Source organism: Ammodytes marinus (genome assembly GCF_949987685.1).
Source record: "Ammodytes marinus genome assembly, chromosome: 9".
Classification (NCBI taxonomy): domain Eukaryota; kingdom Metazoa; phylum Chordata; class Actinopteri; order Uranoscopiformes; family Ammodytidae; genus Ammodytes; species Ammodytes marinus.
The window spans coordinates 5139334-5158495 of NC_137213.1; the positions used below are offsets into that span (position 1 = coordinate 5139334).

The 19162-nt window shown below is 40.8% G+C and overlaps 2 protein-coding genes across 3 annotated transcripts; both read right to left on the minus strand.

Moving 5' to 3' along the window:
* Positions 1–2835: 2835 nt before the first annotated feature.
* On the minus strand, positions 2836–12679 carry dusp12 (dual specificity phosphatase 12). 2 transcript variants are annotated; one of them, XM_080033667.1, is made up of 8 exons: positions 12562–12679; positions 11484–11751; positions 8444–8557; positions 8128–8246; positions 7872–7962; positions 6047–6138; positions 5747–5826; positions 2836–5543 (listed from the first exon to the last, which is right to left on the minus strand). In XM_080033667.1, exons 2-8 carry the CDS (start codon positions 11747–11749, stop codon positions 5397–5399), a joined length of 909 nt encoding a protein of 302 aa, XP_079889793.1. In that variant the 5' UTR covers positions 11750–11751; positions 12562–12679; the 3' UTR covers positions 2836–5396. The 2 variants fall into 2 exon arrangements, with proteins under 2 accessions (XP_079889793.1, XP_079889794.1); XM_080033668.1 differs by having other exon boundaries at positions 12665–12672.
* Positions 12680–13430: 751 nt separating this feature from the next.
* Positions 13431–17239, minus strand: LOC307256067 (uncharacterized protein; the record flags this gene model as incomplete). The annotated part of the gene is made up of 5 exons (XM_080034933.1): positions 13431–14203; positions 14624–14798; positions 15606–15675; positions 15858–16846; positions 17041–17239. The coding sequence occupies 5 exons, from the start codon at positions 17237–17239 to the stop codon at positions 14044–14046; spliced, it is 1593 nt and encodes a 530-aa protein (XP_079891059.1). The 3' UTR covers positions 13431–14043.
* Between the last annotated feature and the right edge of the window lie 1923 nt (positions 17240–19162).

The following is a 19162-nucleotide window of genomic DNA, read 5'->3' on the forward strand; positions in this document are numbered from 1 at the left end:
AGATTCTTAATTCCAGTGCTTATGAGAGCATGGAAAACTGTGGACCACATCCCCACCCTCTTGGTCCTTGCTTTTTTCTTGTCATTTTCACACGTTTTCACTTCACCTCATTCAAACCCCTTTTTCCTACTCTTTTTTACAAAACCCTCTATTTTTATTGGTGGTGGTTTGTCGCTCCTCCTCTTCTCTGCACCAAAGTTCCATAGTGTGTGTGTGTGTGTGTGTGTGTGTGTGTGTGTGTGTGTGTGTGTGTGTGTGTGTGTGTGTGTGTATGTGTGTGTGTGTACGCTCCAGTTTTCCAGGCGTCTGTTGGACGGAGCCAGAGTTACAGTCCAGCGCCAGTGTAACGACCTGACTGTAACAATCTCCATACTGTACCACGAGGCTTACACTGAGATCTAAGACTCACTGATAAAGTTCACACTGTATACACAGGGCCATGCTGATATGTGATGGCTCATATAGAATAATTACTTCATTCATGATTCATTTCAGGTCAACAACCCATTCTCTTTTTCTAAACCTCCACCTTTCTGAAAGCCTGTGTTCAAAAACCCCAGCCTGTTTTTCCCTCCCCTTATGACGTCATAAGGGGAGAGGTGACACACCCCTCATTACCAACCTAACCTAGCACTACCTCCACCTGTGATAAGCCACACCCCCAGAATCTAACTGGTAGGTCAGACTGCGTGTTTTGGAAGGCGGGGCTTAAATGAGACATGTTCTAAAAGGGAGTGTTTCAGACAGAGGCTGAAAACAGGAGATTTAGCAATGGCACTGAGAGGAAAAAGGTTTCTAGTAGAAACCTAAATTACAATTCGTCACCTGAAAATGATCATGATATTTGATCTTTAATACAGAAAGTTTCAATAACCACCACAAAGCACATTAATTTACAAAAAGGATGGAGAAGCCTCTGAAGCTCTCCACTGAAACCAAAGATCATTGTAATACACAAACACTGAGTATATTGACAATGCACATTCCTTGGTGGAATTTGATCCAAATGTCTTATTGGAGACACAAGTTATTTCCCAATGTGTCAATCCTGAATATAAGGACAACAATGTAAAATATAGCCTCAGGGATTAAAATGTAAAGCGTTTGGTTTAATTACATCAAGTTACCGATAAACATGATGTGTTGCCTCAGAAAAATAAATTAATTCTGTTCCTGTAAAACTTGAGATAAGCCTAAAATAAAGAGGTACGCATTGACCATGGAGAATTATTTCAAATTCTTCTGTTTTGTAAGAAGCCTGGCTGTGTTCCTATCTTTCCCATATGTATCTGTTGATGCTATTTGCTGTTACAAGCTCCACACTTCCTGCATCTGCTCCACATTCAATCCCTGCGTTCCAAATCATATACTCTTTCTTTTTACTACACTACATACTAAAGTACAGAAGTGTTTTAAGGCCACAGGAGAGAGAACAAAATCAGATAAGGAAGATTATTTTTTCATTATGTCGAGAAATGTCGAGAATAAAGACGAATACTCCAAAATGCCATTGGAGTTAGTGGGGCATTTATGTACTTTCAGCATACTACAATTGATGTGCATGTATTGGGACATCCTAAATCTTTCTGGCAAACTAATAATAGTATAATAATAATAAATAGTAGGGAAGTATGGGGATTAGAACGCAGGGATTCCCTGCGTTCCAATACGCAACAATCTGCCTTATCTGATTTTATTTCTCTCCTGTGACGCTAAAACTCCTCTGTACTTTAGTATGTAGTGTAGTAAAAAGGAAAAGTATGTGGTTTGGAATGCAGGGGCAATGTCTCACACTGGTTCAGGGGGCAAAACCCCCTCCCTTTGCTGAAAAGCTTTTCTCAAGCTGCTGCTGCTGCTGCTGGCTGTAGATGTTATCGGAGCTGGTGTGCCATCTTGTGGTGCCAACATGTCACTACAAATAATGTCATGCTGGGCCAGTTCAGAACAATAGTTTTTTTCCATGCATTACTCTTGCTGCATGATACATGGGCTGTTTGAATGAAAAAAATAAAAACATAATGTATATAAAAACACAAATATAGTAAGCTCAATCTTTTCTTTCCTCAGCACTCCCCTCCCTGCATTAGGCTGATGACATTAGTCCTTGATTGGCCCACAGTGTGCAGTCAGTGCTGGCTCACGTCTGGAGCCAAGTAGGCCAACAGAAACCTGAGCTGACCCGCTGATGCTCCACTAAGCATTGGATCAAAACCTCAAAAGGCTCAGCTGGTGGTCCAAGCTTGTTTTCATCAAGCTACGGAGCACAATTATAAACCAGAACGTTTTGGGGAAATATCTCTGATTTATCAAAATTAACATTTAAACTAATCCAAAGCTTTAGGATTTGCAGTAAAAGTAAAAAGACAACGATTTAAGAAAAAAATACTACTGCTGGATAGTTTGGTTGGCAGCTGTACAAAGTAGAAATTCTGCTTCTCTACTGACCCAAGCAAAACAACATAATGGAATCAATGTTCAAAAAATAAAATAATAATCTGAACATTTCTGAGTGAAAAGCCTCTTTTCTGTATGAATCATTCTGATTGAAAAGTTTATCCGGGCTACTGTCACAGAGAATATGTCGTTTCAAAGACGACTGAGGAATGTGGTCTGAGTTCTTTTCCCATCTGTCAAGAAACCTCCAGGACAAATAAAATGTGTCTTTGAGTTGGATCTGCTGTACTGGAGTCTCAGCTGGAATGAACCAACTGTTCATGTTGGATATGAGGAAAGAATATTGAATATAAAATGGAAACGGGAGACATCTTAGGGCTCTCTTTCGAATTTAAAAAAATGTAAAAAGCACACACACACAAGTGAAATAAAACAGGTTAATCTTGCACACGTGTAAACTGTTTCGTATACAGATTAGAAAACATCAAGAGCATCCTCCTTGTTTGGGAATATTAGCTGTGGTATAAAATTCACATTTTTTGACACTTCCGTTCAATACATTCTCAACTTTTGCATCACACCAACACTGGCTACAGTACTGAATGAAGAGGCCGGTAGCAGCGCTGTAATCACTGGTACTAATGTTGCTTACTGTAAATGAATGTATATTATGTAAGTTTTTTTCTATTATTCATTTAAATGCTGAAATGCCCTTCTCAGAAGATCAGCAACAGTCTCCAATTGTCTAGGTAACAGTTCAAGACCAAATCATTTTGAATGTACAGTAATATGAAAGAGAAAACAAATATCTATTTCTATCTATCTGTAATTGCTTCCTCAATTCTCAAAAATCTTAGAAAAAGTATTTGCTGCTAGACTTAATAAATTCATCAATAAACACAATTTACTAACTGACAGCCAATACGGATTCAGACCCAACCGATCCACTTCATTAGCAGTCATTGAGCTAATTGAAAAGATTACAAATTCCCTGGACCAAAAGAAATATGCAGCTGGTGTTTTTATTGATCTCAAAAAAGCATTTGATACCATAAATCATGATATATTAATTAATAAATTAGAACGGTATGGTATCAGGGGGGTTGTATTAAACTGGCTGAGGAGCTATCTACAGAACAGGCAACAGTTTGTGAAGATGGGTGAATACGTGTCAGCTTGTTTGGACATTGCTTGTGGGGTCCCCCAGGGGTCAGTGTTAGGGCCAATTCTTTTTATTCTCTACATAAATGACATATGTAAAACATCAAATATTTTACAATTTGTGTTATTTGCAGATGACACAAATATTTTTTGTACGGGAGAGGACTTGCAGCAGCTTCTGGAGTCAATTACTTCTGAAATGAGCAAATTAAAAAGGTGGTTTGACAATAATAAATTATCATTGAATTTAAGCAAAACAAAAATCATGTTGTTTGGAAATTGTAATTTAAATAGTGATATAAATGTCAAGATAGATGGTGTTAATATTGAAAGAGTGTATGTAAATAAATTCCTGGGTGTGACAATAGACCACAAGCTATGCTGGAAACCTCACATAAATCATGTTAAATCTAAACTGTCACGAAGCATCTCAGTCCTGGGTAAAGCAAAGCATATATTGGATCACAAATCATTGCATATTCTTTACTGCTCAATGATCTTACCTTATTTAATTTACTGTGTGGAGGTCTGGGGGACCACTTACAAAAGCTCACTGCTACCACTAGTCACACTTCAAAAACGAGCCATAAGAATAATCAATAAAGCTGGATATTATGATCACACCAACCTCCTCTTTTTACATTCCCGTATCATAAAGTTCAATGACCTGGTTGAATATCAAGTTGCACAAATCATGTTCAAAGCTAGAAACAAACTGCTACCAGGTAACATTCAAAAACTTTTTTTTGACAGAGAGGGTGGTTATAATTTGAGGGAACAGTTAAACTTTAAGACACTGGCTGCACGCATGACTTTAAAATGTCATTGCATTTCAATTGGTGGTGTGAAACTGTGGAATGGTATGAGCACGGAGTTAAAGCAATGTCCAAACATGATTCAGTTCAAAAAAAAATTCAAAGCAATGATTTTTAACAGGTACAGGGATGAGGGAGAGATTTAAGACGGAAAGTATATGTATGTGTGGATATGGATATGTGAGTTGTACAAATATGGAGATATGGACGTATGAATTGTGTTGATGCATACGGTGGATGTATTTTTGTATGGATGTATGTAGTGGATATTTCATTTCATTTTTCGTTTGACTTTTGTTTATCCTCGGGAGACCAATTCAGGGGTGTCCCTCATTTGCAATGGCGTCGAGTATATATGGATATATGGATTGTATAAATATAAAAAAATATATATATATATAAAAAATTATTATAAAGTTATTGAGCTGTGGAAAAGGGGTAGGATTAAATAAGTTTATACTTCTTCCTACTCCTTTTCAGGCATATCAATTCAATGTTATGTTTATTTTTTGTTTATTTTGTTTATTTTTATTTGTGAAATCATTTGAACATATTCTTTGTGTTGTGTTTTCATGCTTTTAGTTTTTCTTTTTTTTTTGATATGTCTGAAATAAAGTTTAATCAATCAATCAATCAATCAATCAAATATAAAGCTGTTTTAAGGCATCAATTATGAAAACACATAACTCATTTTATATCATAATAATTTGCTTCAGCACCAATTTCTGCAAAATATAAAGTATTTTAATTTGGCAACAGTCTTCTTTACATTGAAAAGCCACTGGTTTTCAACTTCCAAAGCGTGATATGTTTCCTGGAGTTAGTATCTGTACAAAGCAGTTTGTCCCACACTGTCACACAAAACAACATCCAAGCAAAATTAGCTTTGCTGCATAAGTACTAAGTTGGTCTTTAGAACAGTTGAGGATTCAGTGTCATATATTTCTTGTTAAACTGTGTTTTGAGGAGGGGTGTGTGTGTGTGTGTGTGTGTGTGTGTGTGTGTGTGCGTGTGCGCGCTCCAGTTTTATTTCTGCACGACGTTCAGTTGTCGGATCTCGTCCACTCTGTTACGGTGCAGCTGGAAGGCGGGAGAGACCCAGCGGCCGCACGAACACTGATCACCACACCAGTTGAATGAGCCCAGCTTATAGCTACACTTAGGACACAGCAGCTACACAGACAGACAGACAGCCAGACAGACAGACAGACAGACAGACAGACAGACAGACAGACAGACAAGGGTACCATTAGTGCAGTGGTTTTATGAGTGCCGGCAGATCATGCATTTATTTAGGAATGCGAGTGAAAGAGAGACGGCAGGATGCGTTTGATCTAGTTCAGTTGTGTGCATGTGTGTATGCGTTTGTCTATTACCTGTCCATCCATAACTCCAAGTAGCGATTGTTCCATCCACTGCACTGGTTCAATGAAGTAAGACGTGCACCGGACGTCTCCTACGACGACAACACATTTCATATCAATCCTTATGATAAACGACAGGTTGAGTCTTCACACATGCTTAATGGAGAAGGAGAGACTCAATGAGCTGAGTGTCAGAGATACCGTGTTGATGAGTGGGACAAACCAGCTGGTCCAACTACAATATGTACAATACCTGCCCCTTTCACCTCATGAGTGAAGGGACAGCTGCTTGTATGGTGGTGTCCTTCTTACCAGTGCGGTTGCTGTACTTCTTGTGACCAAAGGCCGGCTCTCCTTCTCCTGCTGGGTGAGTGAGGAGACTGGAGCCACGGAACAGAGCCCGTCTGTCAGGGGGGGAGAAGGAGGAGGGTAAGTAAGGAGATCCACTATGGATATGGACATTATTTCCCCAACCACGGTGTTGAAGTGATACTTTTGTTTTTATCTTTTTATATACAGCCTATGGTTTTTATGAGAGGTCTTCACACTTCTTCATTTTCCGCGTACAAGCGAACACAGCAGGCATGCCTGGCTGAGATGCATGTCATACGATTAAGATTTCAAGTGGGAATCTTTACACTTGTTTCCCATTTTTCCTCCTGAATTTTGATGACAAACTACAAGGAAACACCTGTTGCTGATTGCATGAAACCATATCATACATTCCTCCTGTTAAAGCTGTAATCTGCCGTAGTTATGTTTTTGTTTCTAGTGGCTGGTAATGTAATTGCAGGCACTTCTGTACCAGAGTTTCCTTTAAAACCGAACATTATTGACTGTATGAAGTCAGTATATTGGCAGTTCTTACCTGCAGAATGCTGTCTCTGTGTGTTCTGATCCAACATTGTGACCCAGAAGTTATGAGAAGTACAGACGGATAGAGTAACACTATAGCGTCAACACAGTGATAACACTGTCAGTGTTTCCCCTAGAATTGTTTTTAGGCCCGGTGGTAAAAGCTGATAAAGAGTATGCGCGCGGCGTGCGTACCAAATTTGTAGTAGAAATTGACCAAAATTATGGATGAGCCTCTTTTGACAGCCCGCTACAAATCAGGGCATCGGGTTATGCCTTCACATTCGGTACGTTTGTACATTTTGTGTTTCCCTCATGATTTTTTGAGACTGCTGGGGGAGAATGGACCTTCTAGTGGGGCATGCCCCTGCGGAAGAAAACCTTTACCTTTTTAAAGTTAAATGCATCAAACTGGTGCACTTTGAGAAGCTAAATCTGATTTTATTTTTTTTGCTCTATAAACAGCTGTCATACGTATGTCCTGCCTAAAACAATTTTATGGAATAATTTGGAGACACAAGCCATATAAACTATTGAAGAAAAACACATAGATATGAAAATAAAATACAATAAACACGAAGACCTAATATAGACAGGTATATCCTGTCTAGTATTAATTTCTGGAATAATCTGGATCATGAAACATTTTCTTTAATTTATCAAATATTCATTTAAAATAAATGAATTAACCTAGGCTACACATCATGATTAGCCTATCAATCAAAATGTGTGCAAAATAAGCAACATTTTGTATTCCGACCCATTATATTTCATGTAGCCTAGTTCTCAATTTAAAACATAAAAATAAAGTAGCATTGAAAATACCAAAAAATAAAGCTTGTAGGGCTACTATAGCCTGCTGTTTTCAAGATAACTTGCTGCGCTGTCTCAGCTGTTGATACAGATTGGTTGCCATGGCGACGTAGCAACTTTAACTTTCTAAGTTTTGCTCATCACTTTTTCCTGTTCAACTCCCTGTTACTGAGTCCTAAATATCTCCAGTGTAGCCTATGCCATGGACCTATAAAGGAAGGTTCTTTCTCGTCAGTTTCCCTGTTTGACATGTGCGCTCCGAATGCACACGTGCATCACGCGGCGTAGCGCAGACAATTTTTTTTTTTTTTTTAAATAAAAAAAATAAAATTACATTTTTTTTTTTTTTTTTTACATTTTTTTTTTTTTTTTTTTGGGCAGCTGTTGGCCTGTATAATGGTAGGGGAAAACACTGATTATACAACTTGTCCTCCATCCAGCCACTGTATAAACTTAATCCACCTTTCACCTGCACTTCCTGCAGCGGTAGGACACGTCAGAGGAGGCGGAGTGGGCCGGGTCCACGGCAAACAGCAGCTCCCTGGGGACGTGCTGCAACTCTGCTCACAAACACACAAAGAAAATCAGTGATTATGAAGGCACAAATAATGATCCATGTAAGAAATGAGTGTGTGTTGGCAAATGATATGTACTGTGGGCCAGTTTTATAAAACGTAATTTGTGCGTGCAAGTGAGTGAGTGAGTGAGTTTGTATGCGTGTTTACCTGGGTACTTCTCAGTGATCTTGGTCAGCCTGTACTGTTTGTACACAGGGCTGGAGGTGTCCACTTCACACTGCATGGCCTCATACAGACACAACTGCTCCTCGAAACCTCGGTTGACCCTAACACAAATTCACCAGCTGTCAATCATTCGCCCCATGTCTAATCATGATTACATCCATCATGACAATGGTCAGCTCAACCAGGCTACAAAAAATGCAGTTGTGTGGTACCAGTATTGTAAATAGTCAAATACTATTAATGAGTAAATGTATAAGAAATGCAAAAGCAAGTGACACACACACACACACACACTTACTGTACATCCTGTTTAACAGTCCTCAGCCTGTGGTAGGCCTCAGTGAAGCCCAGCTGGTATCTCTTCATCAGATAAGCAGTGATAATGGTGGCACTGCGACTCCGACCAGCCTGACTGACACACACAGAAAAATAATGGAAATCAAAAGACAAATAATTATCAAAGTATCTCTTTTAGAGTGTGCGTTGGCTCTGCCACGTGACTTTACCATTAAGGGTCGCTTTCACATTTTCTACGTGTACACCTTGCACTCTGTAGTTATAGTATATAGTATAGTATATATTTATAGTTGTCAGTGCACATACAGTGCAGAATCGGAGTGAGGAGATATTGACAAAAAGGGATTTTGACAAGAAGCATTCTCCAGAATCACTGTCTCCACGTTTAATTGTGTAGTGGAACAGCTAGAGTGAAAAGCATGATAAAAAGTGTTTGAAAATTCTTTCATTAATCTAATAAAAAAATATTGTATTGCTTCAGAACCAAAAGACAGGAAATAAACATTAAATGTACACTATAGCTGGTTTATTTATGGGAAATCTGTTAACTGTCCAACTGAACACATGTATTGGCTATTGCTCTTTATCGGGATGGGACCAATCCGATCCAATATCTGTATCAGGTCTGATATGGCTGCAATCTACAGGTGTAACTCGAAAAATTTTAATATCGTGCAAAAGTTCATTTATTTCAGTAATTCAACTTTAAAAGGTGAAAATAATATATTATACAGACTCATTACATGCTAAATGAGATATGTGAAGCCTTTATTTGTTATAATTGTGATTATTATGGCTTACAGTTTATAAAAAACCCAAATTCAAAATCTCAGAAAATTAGAATATTACATAAAATCAAAAGAAAAAAGGTTTTTAAATACAGAAATGTCGACCCTCTAGAAAGTATAATCATGCATATGTACTAAGTACTTGGTTTGGGCCCCTTTTGCATGAATTATTGCCTAAATGCGGCGTGGCATGGATGCTATCAGTCTGTGGCACTGCTGAGGTGTTATGGAAGCCCAGGTTGCTTTGATAGTGGCCTTCAGCTCGTCTGTATTGTTGGGTCTGGTGTGTATCATCTTCCTCTTGACAATAGTCCATAGTTTCTCTATGGAGTTCAGGTCAGGAGAGTTGTCTGGCCATTCATGCACAGTAATACCATGGTCGGTCAACCAGTTACCAGTGGTTTTTGGTACTGTGGGCAGGTGCCAAGTCTAGCTGGAAATGGAAATTGTCATCACCATAAAGCTTGTCAACAGACGGAAGTGCTCTAAAATCTTCTGGTAGATGGCTGTGGTGACTTTGGACTTGATAACACAGTGGCCTAACAGCAGCAGATGACATGATACCTCAAATCATCACTGATCCAAATCAAATGTTGCGTTTCATTTGGAAATCAAGGTCCCATAGAGGAAGAGTGGAGGGGCACAAAATCCAAGGGGCTTGAAGACCACTGTTAAGTTTCAACAGTCAGTGATGATTTGAGGCACCATGTCATCTGATGATGTTGGTCCACTGTGTTATCAAGTCCAAAGTCACCACAGCTGTCTACCAGGAGATTTTAGAGCACTTGATGCTCCTGTCTGTCGACAAGCTTTATGGAGATGCTGAATTACTTTTTCCAGCAAAACTTGACACCTGTCCACAGTGCCAAAACCACAAGTAACTGGTTGACTGACCATGGTATCACTGTGTTGATTGGCCAGACAACTCTCCTGACCTGAAACCAATAGAGAAACTATGGAGTATTGTCAAGAGGCAGATGAGACACACCAGACCCAACAATACAGACGAGCTGAAGGCCTCTATCAAAGCAACCTGGGCTTCCATAACACCTTAGCAGTGCCACAGGCTGATAGCATCCATGCCACGCCGCATTTAGGCAATCATTTGTGCAAAAGGGGCCCAAACCAAGTACTTAGTACATATGCATGATTGTACTTTCTAGAGGGCCGACATTTCTGTATTTAAAATCCTTTTTTTATTGATTTTATGTAATATTCTAATTTTCTGAGATTTTGAATTTGGGGTTTTCATAAGCTGTAAACCATAATAATCACAATTATAACAAATAAAGGCTTGAAATATCTCACTTTGAATGTAATGAGTCTGTATAATATATTATTTTCACGTTGAAAGTTGAATTACTGAAATAAATGAACTTTTGCACGATATTCTAATTTTTCGAGTTTCACCTGTATGTATGGATATCGGACTAAAATTCTGGTCCACGTACCGATACCAATTCCAAAGTCTGTTTTTTATCTTGTAATTTTAACCATGAAAGATAATTCAATTTTAAGACCATAGTGATGTGATATAGCACACGATAGAAAAAATGTAACAATGAAAAAGTTGAGTTCTGATGTTCTTCTGTCTTCAAACCGTTCAGATAACCCTCTATGCATTTGTGTATATTTTCTGCTCTTTTGAATTAGAATTGCTGTGTTGCTTGAGCCTTCCTAACATTACACATAACATCACCAATCGTATCGTACTGAAAAAAATAGTGGATTTGTGCATCTCTAACTCTTTACAAACCACTAGACACACCTGTAATGTAAAACCCTGAAGGTTAACCAATGAATGGTGAAAGCTGAGTGTTGGCTTGAGAACAAGGCTGCGTTCCAATACCCATACTATCTACTTTTAAGTATGGTAGAAAATAGATAAAGGATGTCCCAATTCTTATGGCCAGATTTAGTATGGTTAGAAATACCCGGATGTCTACTACATCCAGCCGAGATTTTAATGTTGGTTAAAAACAGCATCCTATTTGGCCGATTCTGACCCACAATCCAGTGCGCACCGGAAGTGACGTCACATCGACGGAGCCTCCATATGAAAACAAACGGGGATGCGACAGATATAAAAGCAAAAGTCAAGATCAAGGCGCAATGTTATGATGAAATAAATAAGTTAAAGTATTACCCAAGTGTATGCCTACTACATCCTAACTAGATACTTTTTATTGTCAGATGTAGTATGTATAATAGAAAAAAGAAAGAGTATGCGATTTGGAACGCAGGGCCAGTTACCAGTGAACCAGTGCGGCCCGGCCTTTATCCACAGCCTCCTGAATGAACATGAAGCATTGGTCCATGTGACTCAGCAGGTCAGAGGTGGCTTCATCCAGCACGTTGACCCACTTCCTGCTGTAGGCCCCCCCATCAGCAGGCAGCAGAGGGCCAGGGTCCACCGAGTCCACTGACAGGATGTGAGTGACAGCTGCGTCGGCCAATGACTGGCTGTCGTTGAGGTCAGCCGCAGTGCCGATGTACAGACCAGGATCCACTAGCAGCATGACTACACAAGAGACACAGTTTCAGTGTTTTTGATTTTGCATCACATTTTATTTGTTAGATATGTCGGTGTAACACTGTGGTGATAAAATGCGTATATAGAAAACTTAAAAAAAGGGATCAATACATGGCTGAATACAAAATGTATAAAGTAAATATGTTTATGGACTTTTACATTTTGAATGTGCTTGATTTAAGTCAAAGAAAATGAAGAGACTGAGGTTGAGTGTGCTGTCGTCTGTCGTTTGACTTGCTTCCTGTATTGCTTTGAGGTTAGGACTGCCTGTTTCAGCTGATGATGAACTCAGGAAGTGTAGGCTATGTTGTTGATCGTAACCGTTCAGTACAAACCATAAGTGCAGATAAATAAATACATCACTAAAGATGCTATAGGCCTACTATGTTTTGTTAAGTGCATCATGCATACTGAGAAATACAAAGTGTGGAGCAGATAGGCTTCATCAACTTTGTGTCAACTCGTTTAGCGATGGCTTGAATGCAACATTCATTTAAATGTAAAAGTTACACACTATATCTTTAATCTGATAAGTGTCACTAGTTAATCAAGTGAGAAATAGGTTATGAAGCCTTGTGCCTTGACTCCGTCAACACAGAGCATATGAATGGGAGCGCTTCATTCTAGGATGGAGTTACAGAAATCAAGGCACACCTTTTCACCCTTGCTTTTAACCTTTTTGTTTTGTATGATTTAGCTGCTATTGTGTAGCGTATATTTGGAAAAGCGCTTTAAATGTGATGTATTATTATTATTCTCCGTGACGCAGACAGCGCGAGCACACAGCAGTGAACTCACCTCGCGGGCTCAGCTCAGCCTCTCCCTCTGAAACTTCACACTGTTACTGCTCTCACAGCAGCACAGAAAACTAAGGGAAAGCAGAAAATAAATGTGCGCTTACCTAGGTGTTTGGTTCGTCTCTAACACAGTCCGGGCAGAAACACGGAGAGGGAATCTTTGGTTCCTCGATAAAGGTGCAGCTGCGGCCCGGAGCCATTACTCACGCCACGCCCCCTTACTTCAAGTCCTTTTTTTCTCACCGAACTATATTCACAAACTTATGACACGACATGTAGGTTTAATATGTAGGTTTAATTTACTGAATTCAGAAAATACAATTGGTAACAGTTTTTGAGATAGAGACAAACATAAATAAAAATTGGAATGATATTTGTTTTAAAGGTGAGGTAAGCCATTTATCTTAATATAAGTGTTAAATCGGTCTTTATTCATATAGTGATCACTTACGTAATGTGCGCGTTTCATAAAGCCGATCTCTCAGTCAGCTGCTCTGCATGTAATCGGCAAATACATTTTTCGGGGATCCCGAAATTGATATCCAATCACACGAGAGAACGCTACAAACCGACACCCGTCGGTCTCACTGCCAGTGCACACCAGAGCGACAGATGGGTGAATGTTTATGCGCCTACAATGTCGGAGCAGGTAAAAATCCTTCCCAATGGCTGTTTTGATGGTTTTTATCATGTTTGATCACACTTAAAGATCTGAGATGATGCTAGATAACTCGCTGCTTGAAGACTGCAGTGCATTAATGTGGCGACGTAGGGACGAGCGAGGGGACTGCTAACTGCAGTAACTGACAGGAAGTTAGCTAAAAGAACCATTCGGCTTACAGCACCTTTAACAAAAGAAATGAAAAGATACAACCCACATTCCGAAAAAGATGGGACATTATGTAGAATGTTTAAAAAAAACCTGTTTGGAACAAACTAGTAATAGGTGATATTATCATGGATGGAGATAAAGGGGTATCCCGTAAAGGTTCAGTCTTCACCAGCAATATTGTACACCATCTACAATATTGATGACATTTTTTTTTTTTTTTTCAACATTCCCTAAAATTTCTTATCCCACCTTTAAAAAGGTGAACACTTCACTTTGAGTGTGAGATGTCTGCTCCTGGTTATAGACTTCCTTGTTCAATTTCCATTGCATGAGTTGAGTAATGGAACAAGCTGAATTACAATGCACGTCTTCATTAAATGCGCTAATAACATTGGCATAGCGCTAACAGCATTAAGGCAGCATTGGCTCTGGAAGAATGAGCTCACAAAGGTCAACAACATACATTTACTGTAACACAAGTGGACAATGAAATGAGGTAATACCACCTTAACTGGCATTTTTCATCATACAACGATGTGAACAGCTGCAGATGAATTGTACATCATGCGCGGACCCTCAACTTATAACAACCGCAATAAAAAAAACAAGCTAATGACATGAAAATGAGTGCATGTGAGGATTTCTTTTCACTTATTCACGTTGCCAGACAAAGTCCACAAGCTCTCTGATGAGAGATGCCACGAGGGGATTCAGGTAGGTACTTTTTCTCTGGACGTTCTTCCCAGATGTGCGGCTGACCCGGGACGTGGACTGGCATTTGGAACCATCAGGGTTGATTCTTAGAATGAACCTACAGGCACAAGAAAAAAAACACATTGTTTTTCCCCAACTGCCATTAATAAGCTGGACAGGATGTAAGAGTGTTTTCATTTTCCAGAAAATGTACCCTGCGTTCCAAATCACATACTTTTTCTTTTTACTACACTGTATACTAAAGTGCAGAAGAGCTTTAGGGCCACAGGAGAAAAAAATCATGTAAAAAGGAAGATTTTTTTTTTCATTATGTCGAGAAATGTCAAGAATAAAGACGAATACTCCAAAATGCTATTGGAGTTAGTGGGGCATTTATGTATTTTTAGCACACTACAATTGACGTGCATGTATTGGGACGTCCTAAATATTTTTCTGGCATACTCGATAGTAGGGAAGTATGGGTATTGGAACGCAGGTGCAGTTTTCCTGTACTTGGATAAATGTATTATGGACAAACCTCTGAATGAACTCCAAAGTACTGGCTGCCTCTTCCTGGTACTGCACATTGAACACGTAGTAGGAGCCCATCAGGACAGCTAATGCTGACTGAAAGTCTGTCAGCTCTTGTGACTGGATGATGACGGTGCCCTCTATGGCCAGCATCCATTTCTTTGCAGAGAGAACAGAATCCCCTGTAACACACAGAACTGCCATAAGATTTTTGTTTCACTTTTTGTTGACTGGAAAGTTGACAAGGTATGAACTAGTGTGTGGCTGAGCTAAAAAGGAGATGAGCAGCGGGTCCAATGGTGTTTTATAACGTGTGCTAAGCGTGCTAGTTCCCCATTGGGGTGGTGAGTGAAAAGATCTTTGTGCTGAGGGAGAGCCTTGATGGGGTTCACCAAAAGCGTGAAGGAAACAGATAAAGTAAACTTCAGTGGTTCATAATCTCTTCAATTATATCAGTCAGTGCGTTTCCATGGGACAACTACACTAGATTGGATTAAGACACATACCGAACTTGCCACTCGAACGGACCGCGTCACTTGTCTGGCCTTTACAAATATTCGATAAAAGGCTGGAGCATAGCTGACTCCGCTATGCTAGGTGGCGCTGTAGCCCTTTCAACAAGTAGTTATAGAGCCACGTCCGGTTCCTTTCTGGCAACAACACTACTATTTATTATGTCGTCTCCTTCCACTTCCTTGTAAAATCCTCCGCAGGGATTCTCGAGCAAGCGCAGAACGCAAACTCTGATATGTGATATGTGATCCTGTATACATGCAGGTAGAATGCCGACTATGAGGGAGTTATCTAGGTGTTCTTATCCAACTTCGCTTGTCCGTTAATGTTCCGTTAATGTTTGTGTGCGAAATAGATCGGATAAAGGTGTTTACATGCATTTTACAAGTCCTGTTGAAGTCTTATTCGTTTATTTACCCGATTATGAGTCTGCATGTAAACGCACTGAGTAAGTTAAACCATTATGATAACCTTACCAAATGCTATCAGCCTCGGGGAACTTGGCACGGAGAGGCTGCCACGTACATCTTCTGCAGTTGCATCGTCCTACGTGCAGCAATTGAAAAAAAATTAAATAAATCATTTAAATCAACTACTAAAACAGGCATATTAAACTTCTCTTTTATATGATGATGAAAATGCCATTCAATAACATAGCATTTATAGATAAACAGGAATAGTCACAGATATCCTCTGGACAGCCGTTTACAATTAACATTAATACTCACACCAAGCAGAAGAAAGAGTGAATCCTCCCTCTCTCTGAAGTGGGCCATAATGGTGAGCATGGATGCGACGCCATAGTCGACGTCCCCGGCACTGTGGATATCTGTCAGGACTCCTCTGACCTCCTCCTTCCACCTTGACAATTGACTCTCGAAAAAGTGTAGCACCCTTTTGCCTTTCCTGGACAGAGATTCCGTGAGCCTCGTGTTGATGTCGATCCCGGTCAGTGTGTTGAAGTGGGCGCACAGAAACCTCTTGACGAACAGGAATGGCCACCGTTCTTTGAGTTCGTCGACACTCGGCGGGGGGTTTGCGTTGATGGAATAGCGTTGAGAAGCGTATGATATGTCCATGTATTCTGCCACCTGGCCGCGGTCTGCTGCTTGCGATCCCTCCGTAGAAAACAACCGCACCATGTCCATTCTTTTCTCCTCCATTGATTCCGGAGTCTGGTTTTCGGGGAGGTGGAGGGGGTTCCAGCGGATGCAGCCGTAGCTGTCTGTTTTGGAACATTTGGATGGCGTGGTCTCGCTCCTGGCCGTAGACGGGCTGTGCTCAACGTTACGCTTTGGTCTCCTGATCCTGACGAGCGGGTTTGCCCGATTACAATTTTCGACTCGGGATTTAATTTGGTTCAACAGGGAACTGTACCCGCAGCCGATCAGTTCTCCTTCGATCGTGACGTCCGCAAAACTCTTTGGATACTTTCGTACGATCGATCTTACGATTTCCGAGCACTGGTTTCTCGTCGGGTTCAAGCATTGGTTTCTAATGGAGTCTACGATGACCCTCACCATGGCCAAACGCTCGTGCTTTCTGGGTTTCTGGCCCTGTGTGACACTTTGGAGCAAACTCGCCGGCATTATCTCCCAAGGGACTTCGTATGATGAGACCCAGTCGGAGGCTATAACAGGGACATGGGTTGGTGGGCCCGCAGATGAAGAGCCTGCCGGAGAGTTGTCCAGCTGGCAAGATGGAAGGTTTCCATGGTCTGTTTGAGGGATACAATAATAGTTGTTGTATTGCATGTATTGTTTGGGCACCAGAGGGAGTTAGAATATGTCAGTTTAGAAACCAAAACCAAATTTTTTTTGTGTCGTCTCAAATGTCCTTTCTTTGTATATGTTTTGCCACAAACTGCTGAGCGTCTTTTAGATACTCTAGCATTGTTCAGAGATGTTATACCTGTCCAATCATAATCATCGCTGTTGTCAGTCTCAGATTGTAAATGTGGATCTGGAGTGAAGGGGAAGTTGGTGATATCTTGAAGCTGCTCTCCCTCCAGAGGGCTCCACAGTTCCTCTGGTTCCTCCTTAATGTCTGGGGGCTCCTCCTGCTCCACACCTGGGAGGGGGGTCTCTTCTTTACTCTCCACCACCAGCATCTGAGGCACATCTGCTGGACACACACACACACACACACACACACACACACACACACACACACACACACACACACACACACACACACACACACACACACACACACACACACACACACACACACACACACACACACACACACACACACACACACACACACACACACACACACACACACACACACACACACACACACACACACACACACACACACAAGTTTGTGCCATGGCCCATGCATTATGAGTTGCATTCGTTGTGTTATATAAATTGCATTGTACTGATTAATTTAATTCGCAAACAATGTAAGTTGTGTGAGATGATTTTTAAAATATTGTATTCATTCTCAAAACGTGAAAAGAGCACAGAAATTAACCTCAAAGAACTGTCGTCAGTTTCTGTGTGGGACATTCTTGACATACAGCCAGGGCCGACGGACTGCGGGGGAAAGTGCGACAGTCACGGGGGGGCTCAAGGCAGAGGGGGGCCCATCAGAAAAAGAAATTATAATTTTTTATTTTTTTTTAAGCTGAATGTGGGGCCCCGATCTTCGAAGGCCCTGAACAATGCCATTCCAAAAAAAAAAAAAATTGACTGGCTCGTGATAGGCCCCTGACCCTTGCAAGGAGATCAGGGGCCTGCGCATGACTAAGGCATGTATGCGGGAGAGTAAGCAGGAGCAAGCCGACATTGAATTGAACTGGTGGCGAAAATAAACGCAGCGATGTTTCTATGGGGATATTTAGCTGTACAGATATAAGTCAGGGTTCGACATAACGTATAGCCCGATGGCCCGGGGCCAGTAAAATCATATGCAGAGCAAGTTGATTGGCCAGTCACTGTCCCGCCCGGGCCAGTGACTGGCCAATCACAGTTCAGTATCTTTTTGTAGACTACATCATGGTTCATTGAAATGCGCGTTGAGAGTCGGAATGAAAACAGTGTTTATTTAAGACTCAATATAATAAACCTAATATAAAATATATTTTTTAATGAAAGGCCAGTGGACAACCGATGCGTGGGCGTTTTGACAGGCGGAGCAACAAGCGGGTGCACTCTCGCTCCATTGGCAGAGCTGCCTACCGTCCGCCTGCGAGTCGACAAATTAATCAACTTGCTTTGCCCCCTTTCTTTCTTCCCACAGCAGAGGTTGAGGTGCAGAAAATGATAACTGCGCTTTTCCTTTATCTGCCGCCGTAATCTTACAGTATTTGCATCCAAGCCCCAATGGTAATACAAATGAGAGGCGTTATTTAAACAATGTGAATGCGTCTCCGGCGATTGTGTCGGTTGTAGACAGAAACGAACGGAGGGACTCCGCTCACTGTACAGTTCCTATAGTCGCGCAGTTTGGCACTGTGTTTTCAGGCTCGAGACATTCAATCAGATCGCGGAAGTCTTTCCCATTGAAATCGCTAACGGGGAGAATATCCCCGGTTATTATTTTAGCCACAAACCACAGTTCATCTGCGCGGCGGCTCACTCGCTGGCGAGATCACACGGTAAAACGCTGCTGTGATCGGACGAAGGCATTGTGTGTTTCTAAGGTGATTTAACGTCATAGTCTTAGACGAGCGTTTAACTTATGCTGCATATTTTGCACTGCATTGTTTTTTATCAATAGTTTGAAAAAATGGTCCCACACCGGACTCTTATGTGAAGCTGACACTTCATGGAGAAGTGACACTCGCTGCGCGCTCACGACCAGACGTGAACTCACATACACGGTGAAATCTCCCATTAAAAAAAACGGCATAACCCACTGATTTTCGGATTTCTATTCTATTTTTAAAGTCAACTTGAGCGCAAGTGGAAAACCGGTCATTCGGTCGACACATTCACATCCCTAATGCATATAGAGAAAGTAATAAAAACAGCCTACCACACCACAAAGAATGATCAGACCTTCATCTCTTATTTTTTTAATG

Excerpts from the sequence above, each read along its gene's own strand:
- dusp12 (XM_080033667.1), bottom strand. The coding sequence starts at position 11,749 with ATGCTGCTAGTGGATCCTGGTCTGTACATCGGCACTGCGGCTGACCTC. Across the intron at positions 5,827-6,046 it reads GAAGTACAGCAACCGCACTG|GAGACGTCCGGTGCACGTCT; the intron begins GTAAGAAGGACA and ends TTGTCGTCGTAG. Across the intron at positions 5,544-5,746 it reads TTGGAGTTATGGATGGACAG|CTGCTGTGTCCTAAGTGTAG; the intron begins GTAATAGACAAA and ends CTGTCTGTGTAG.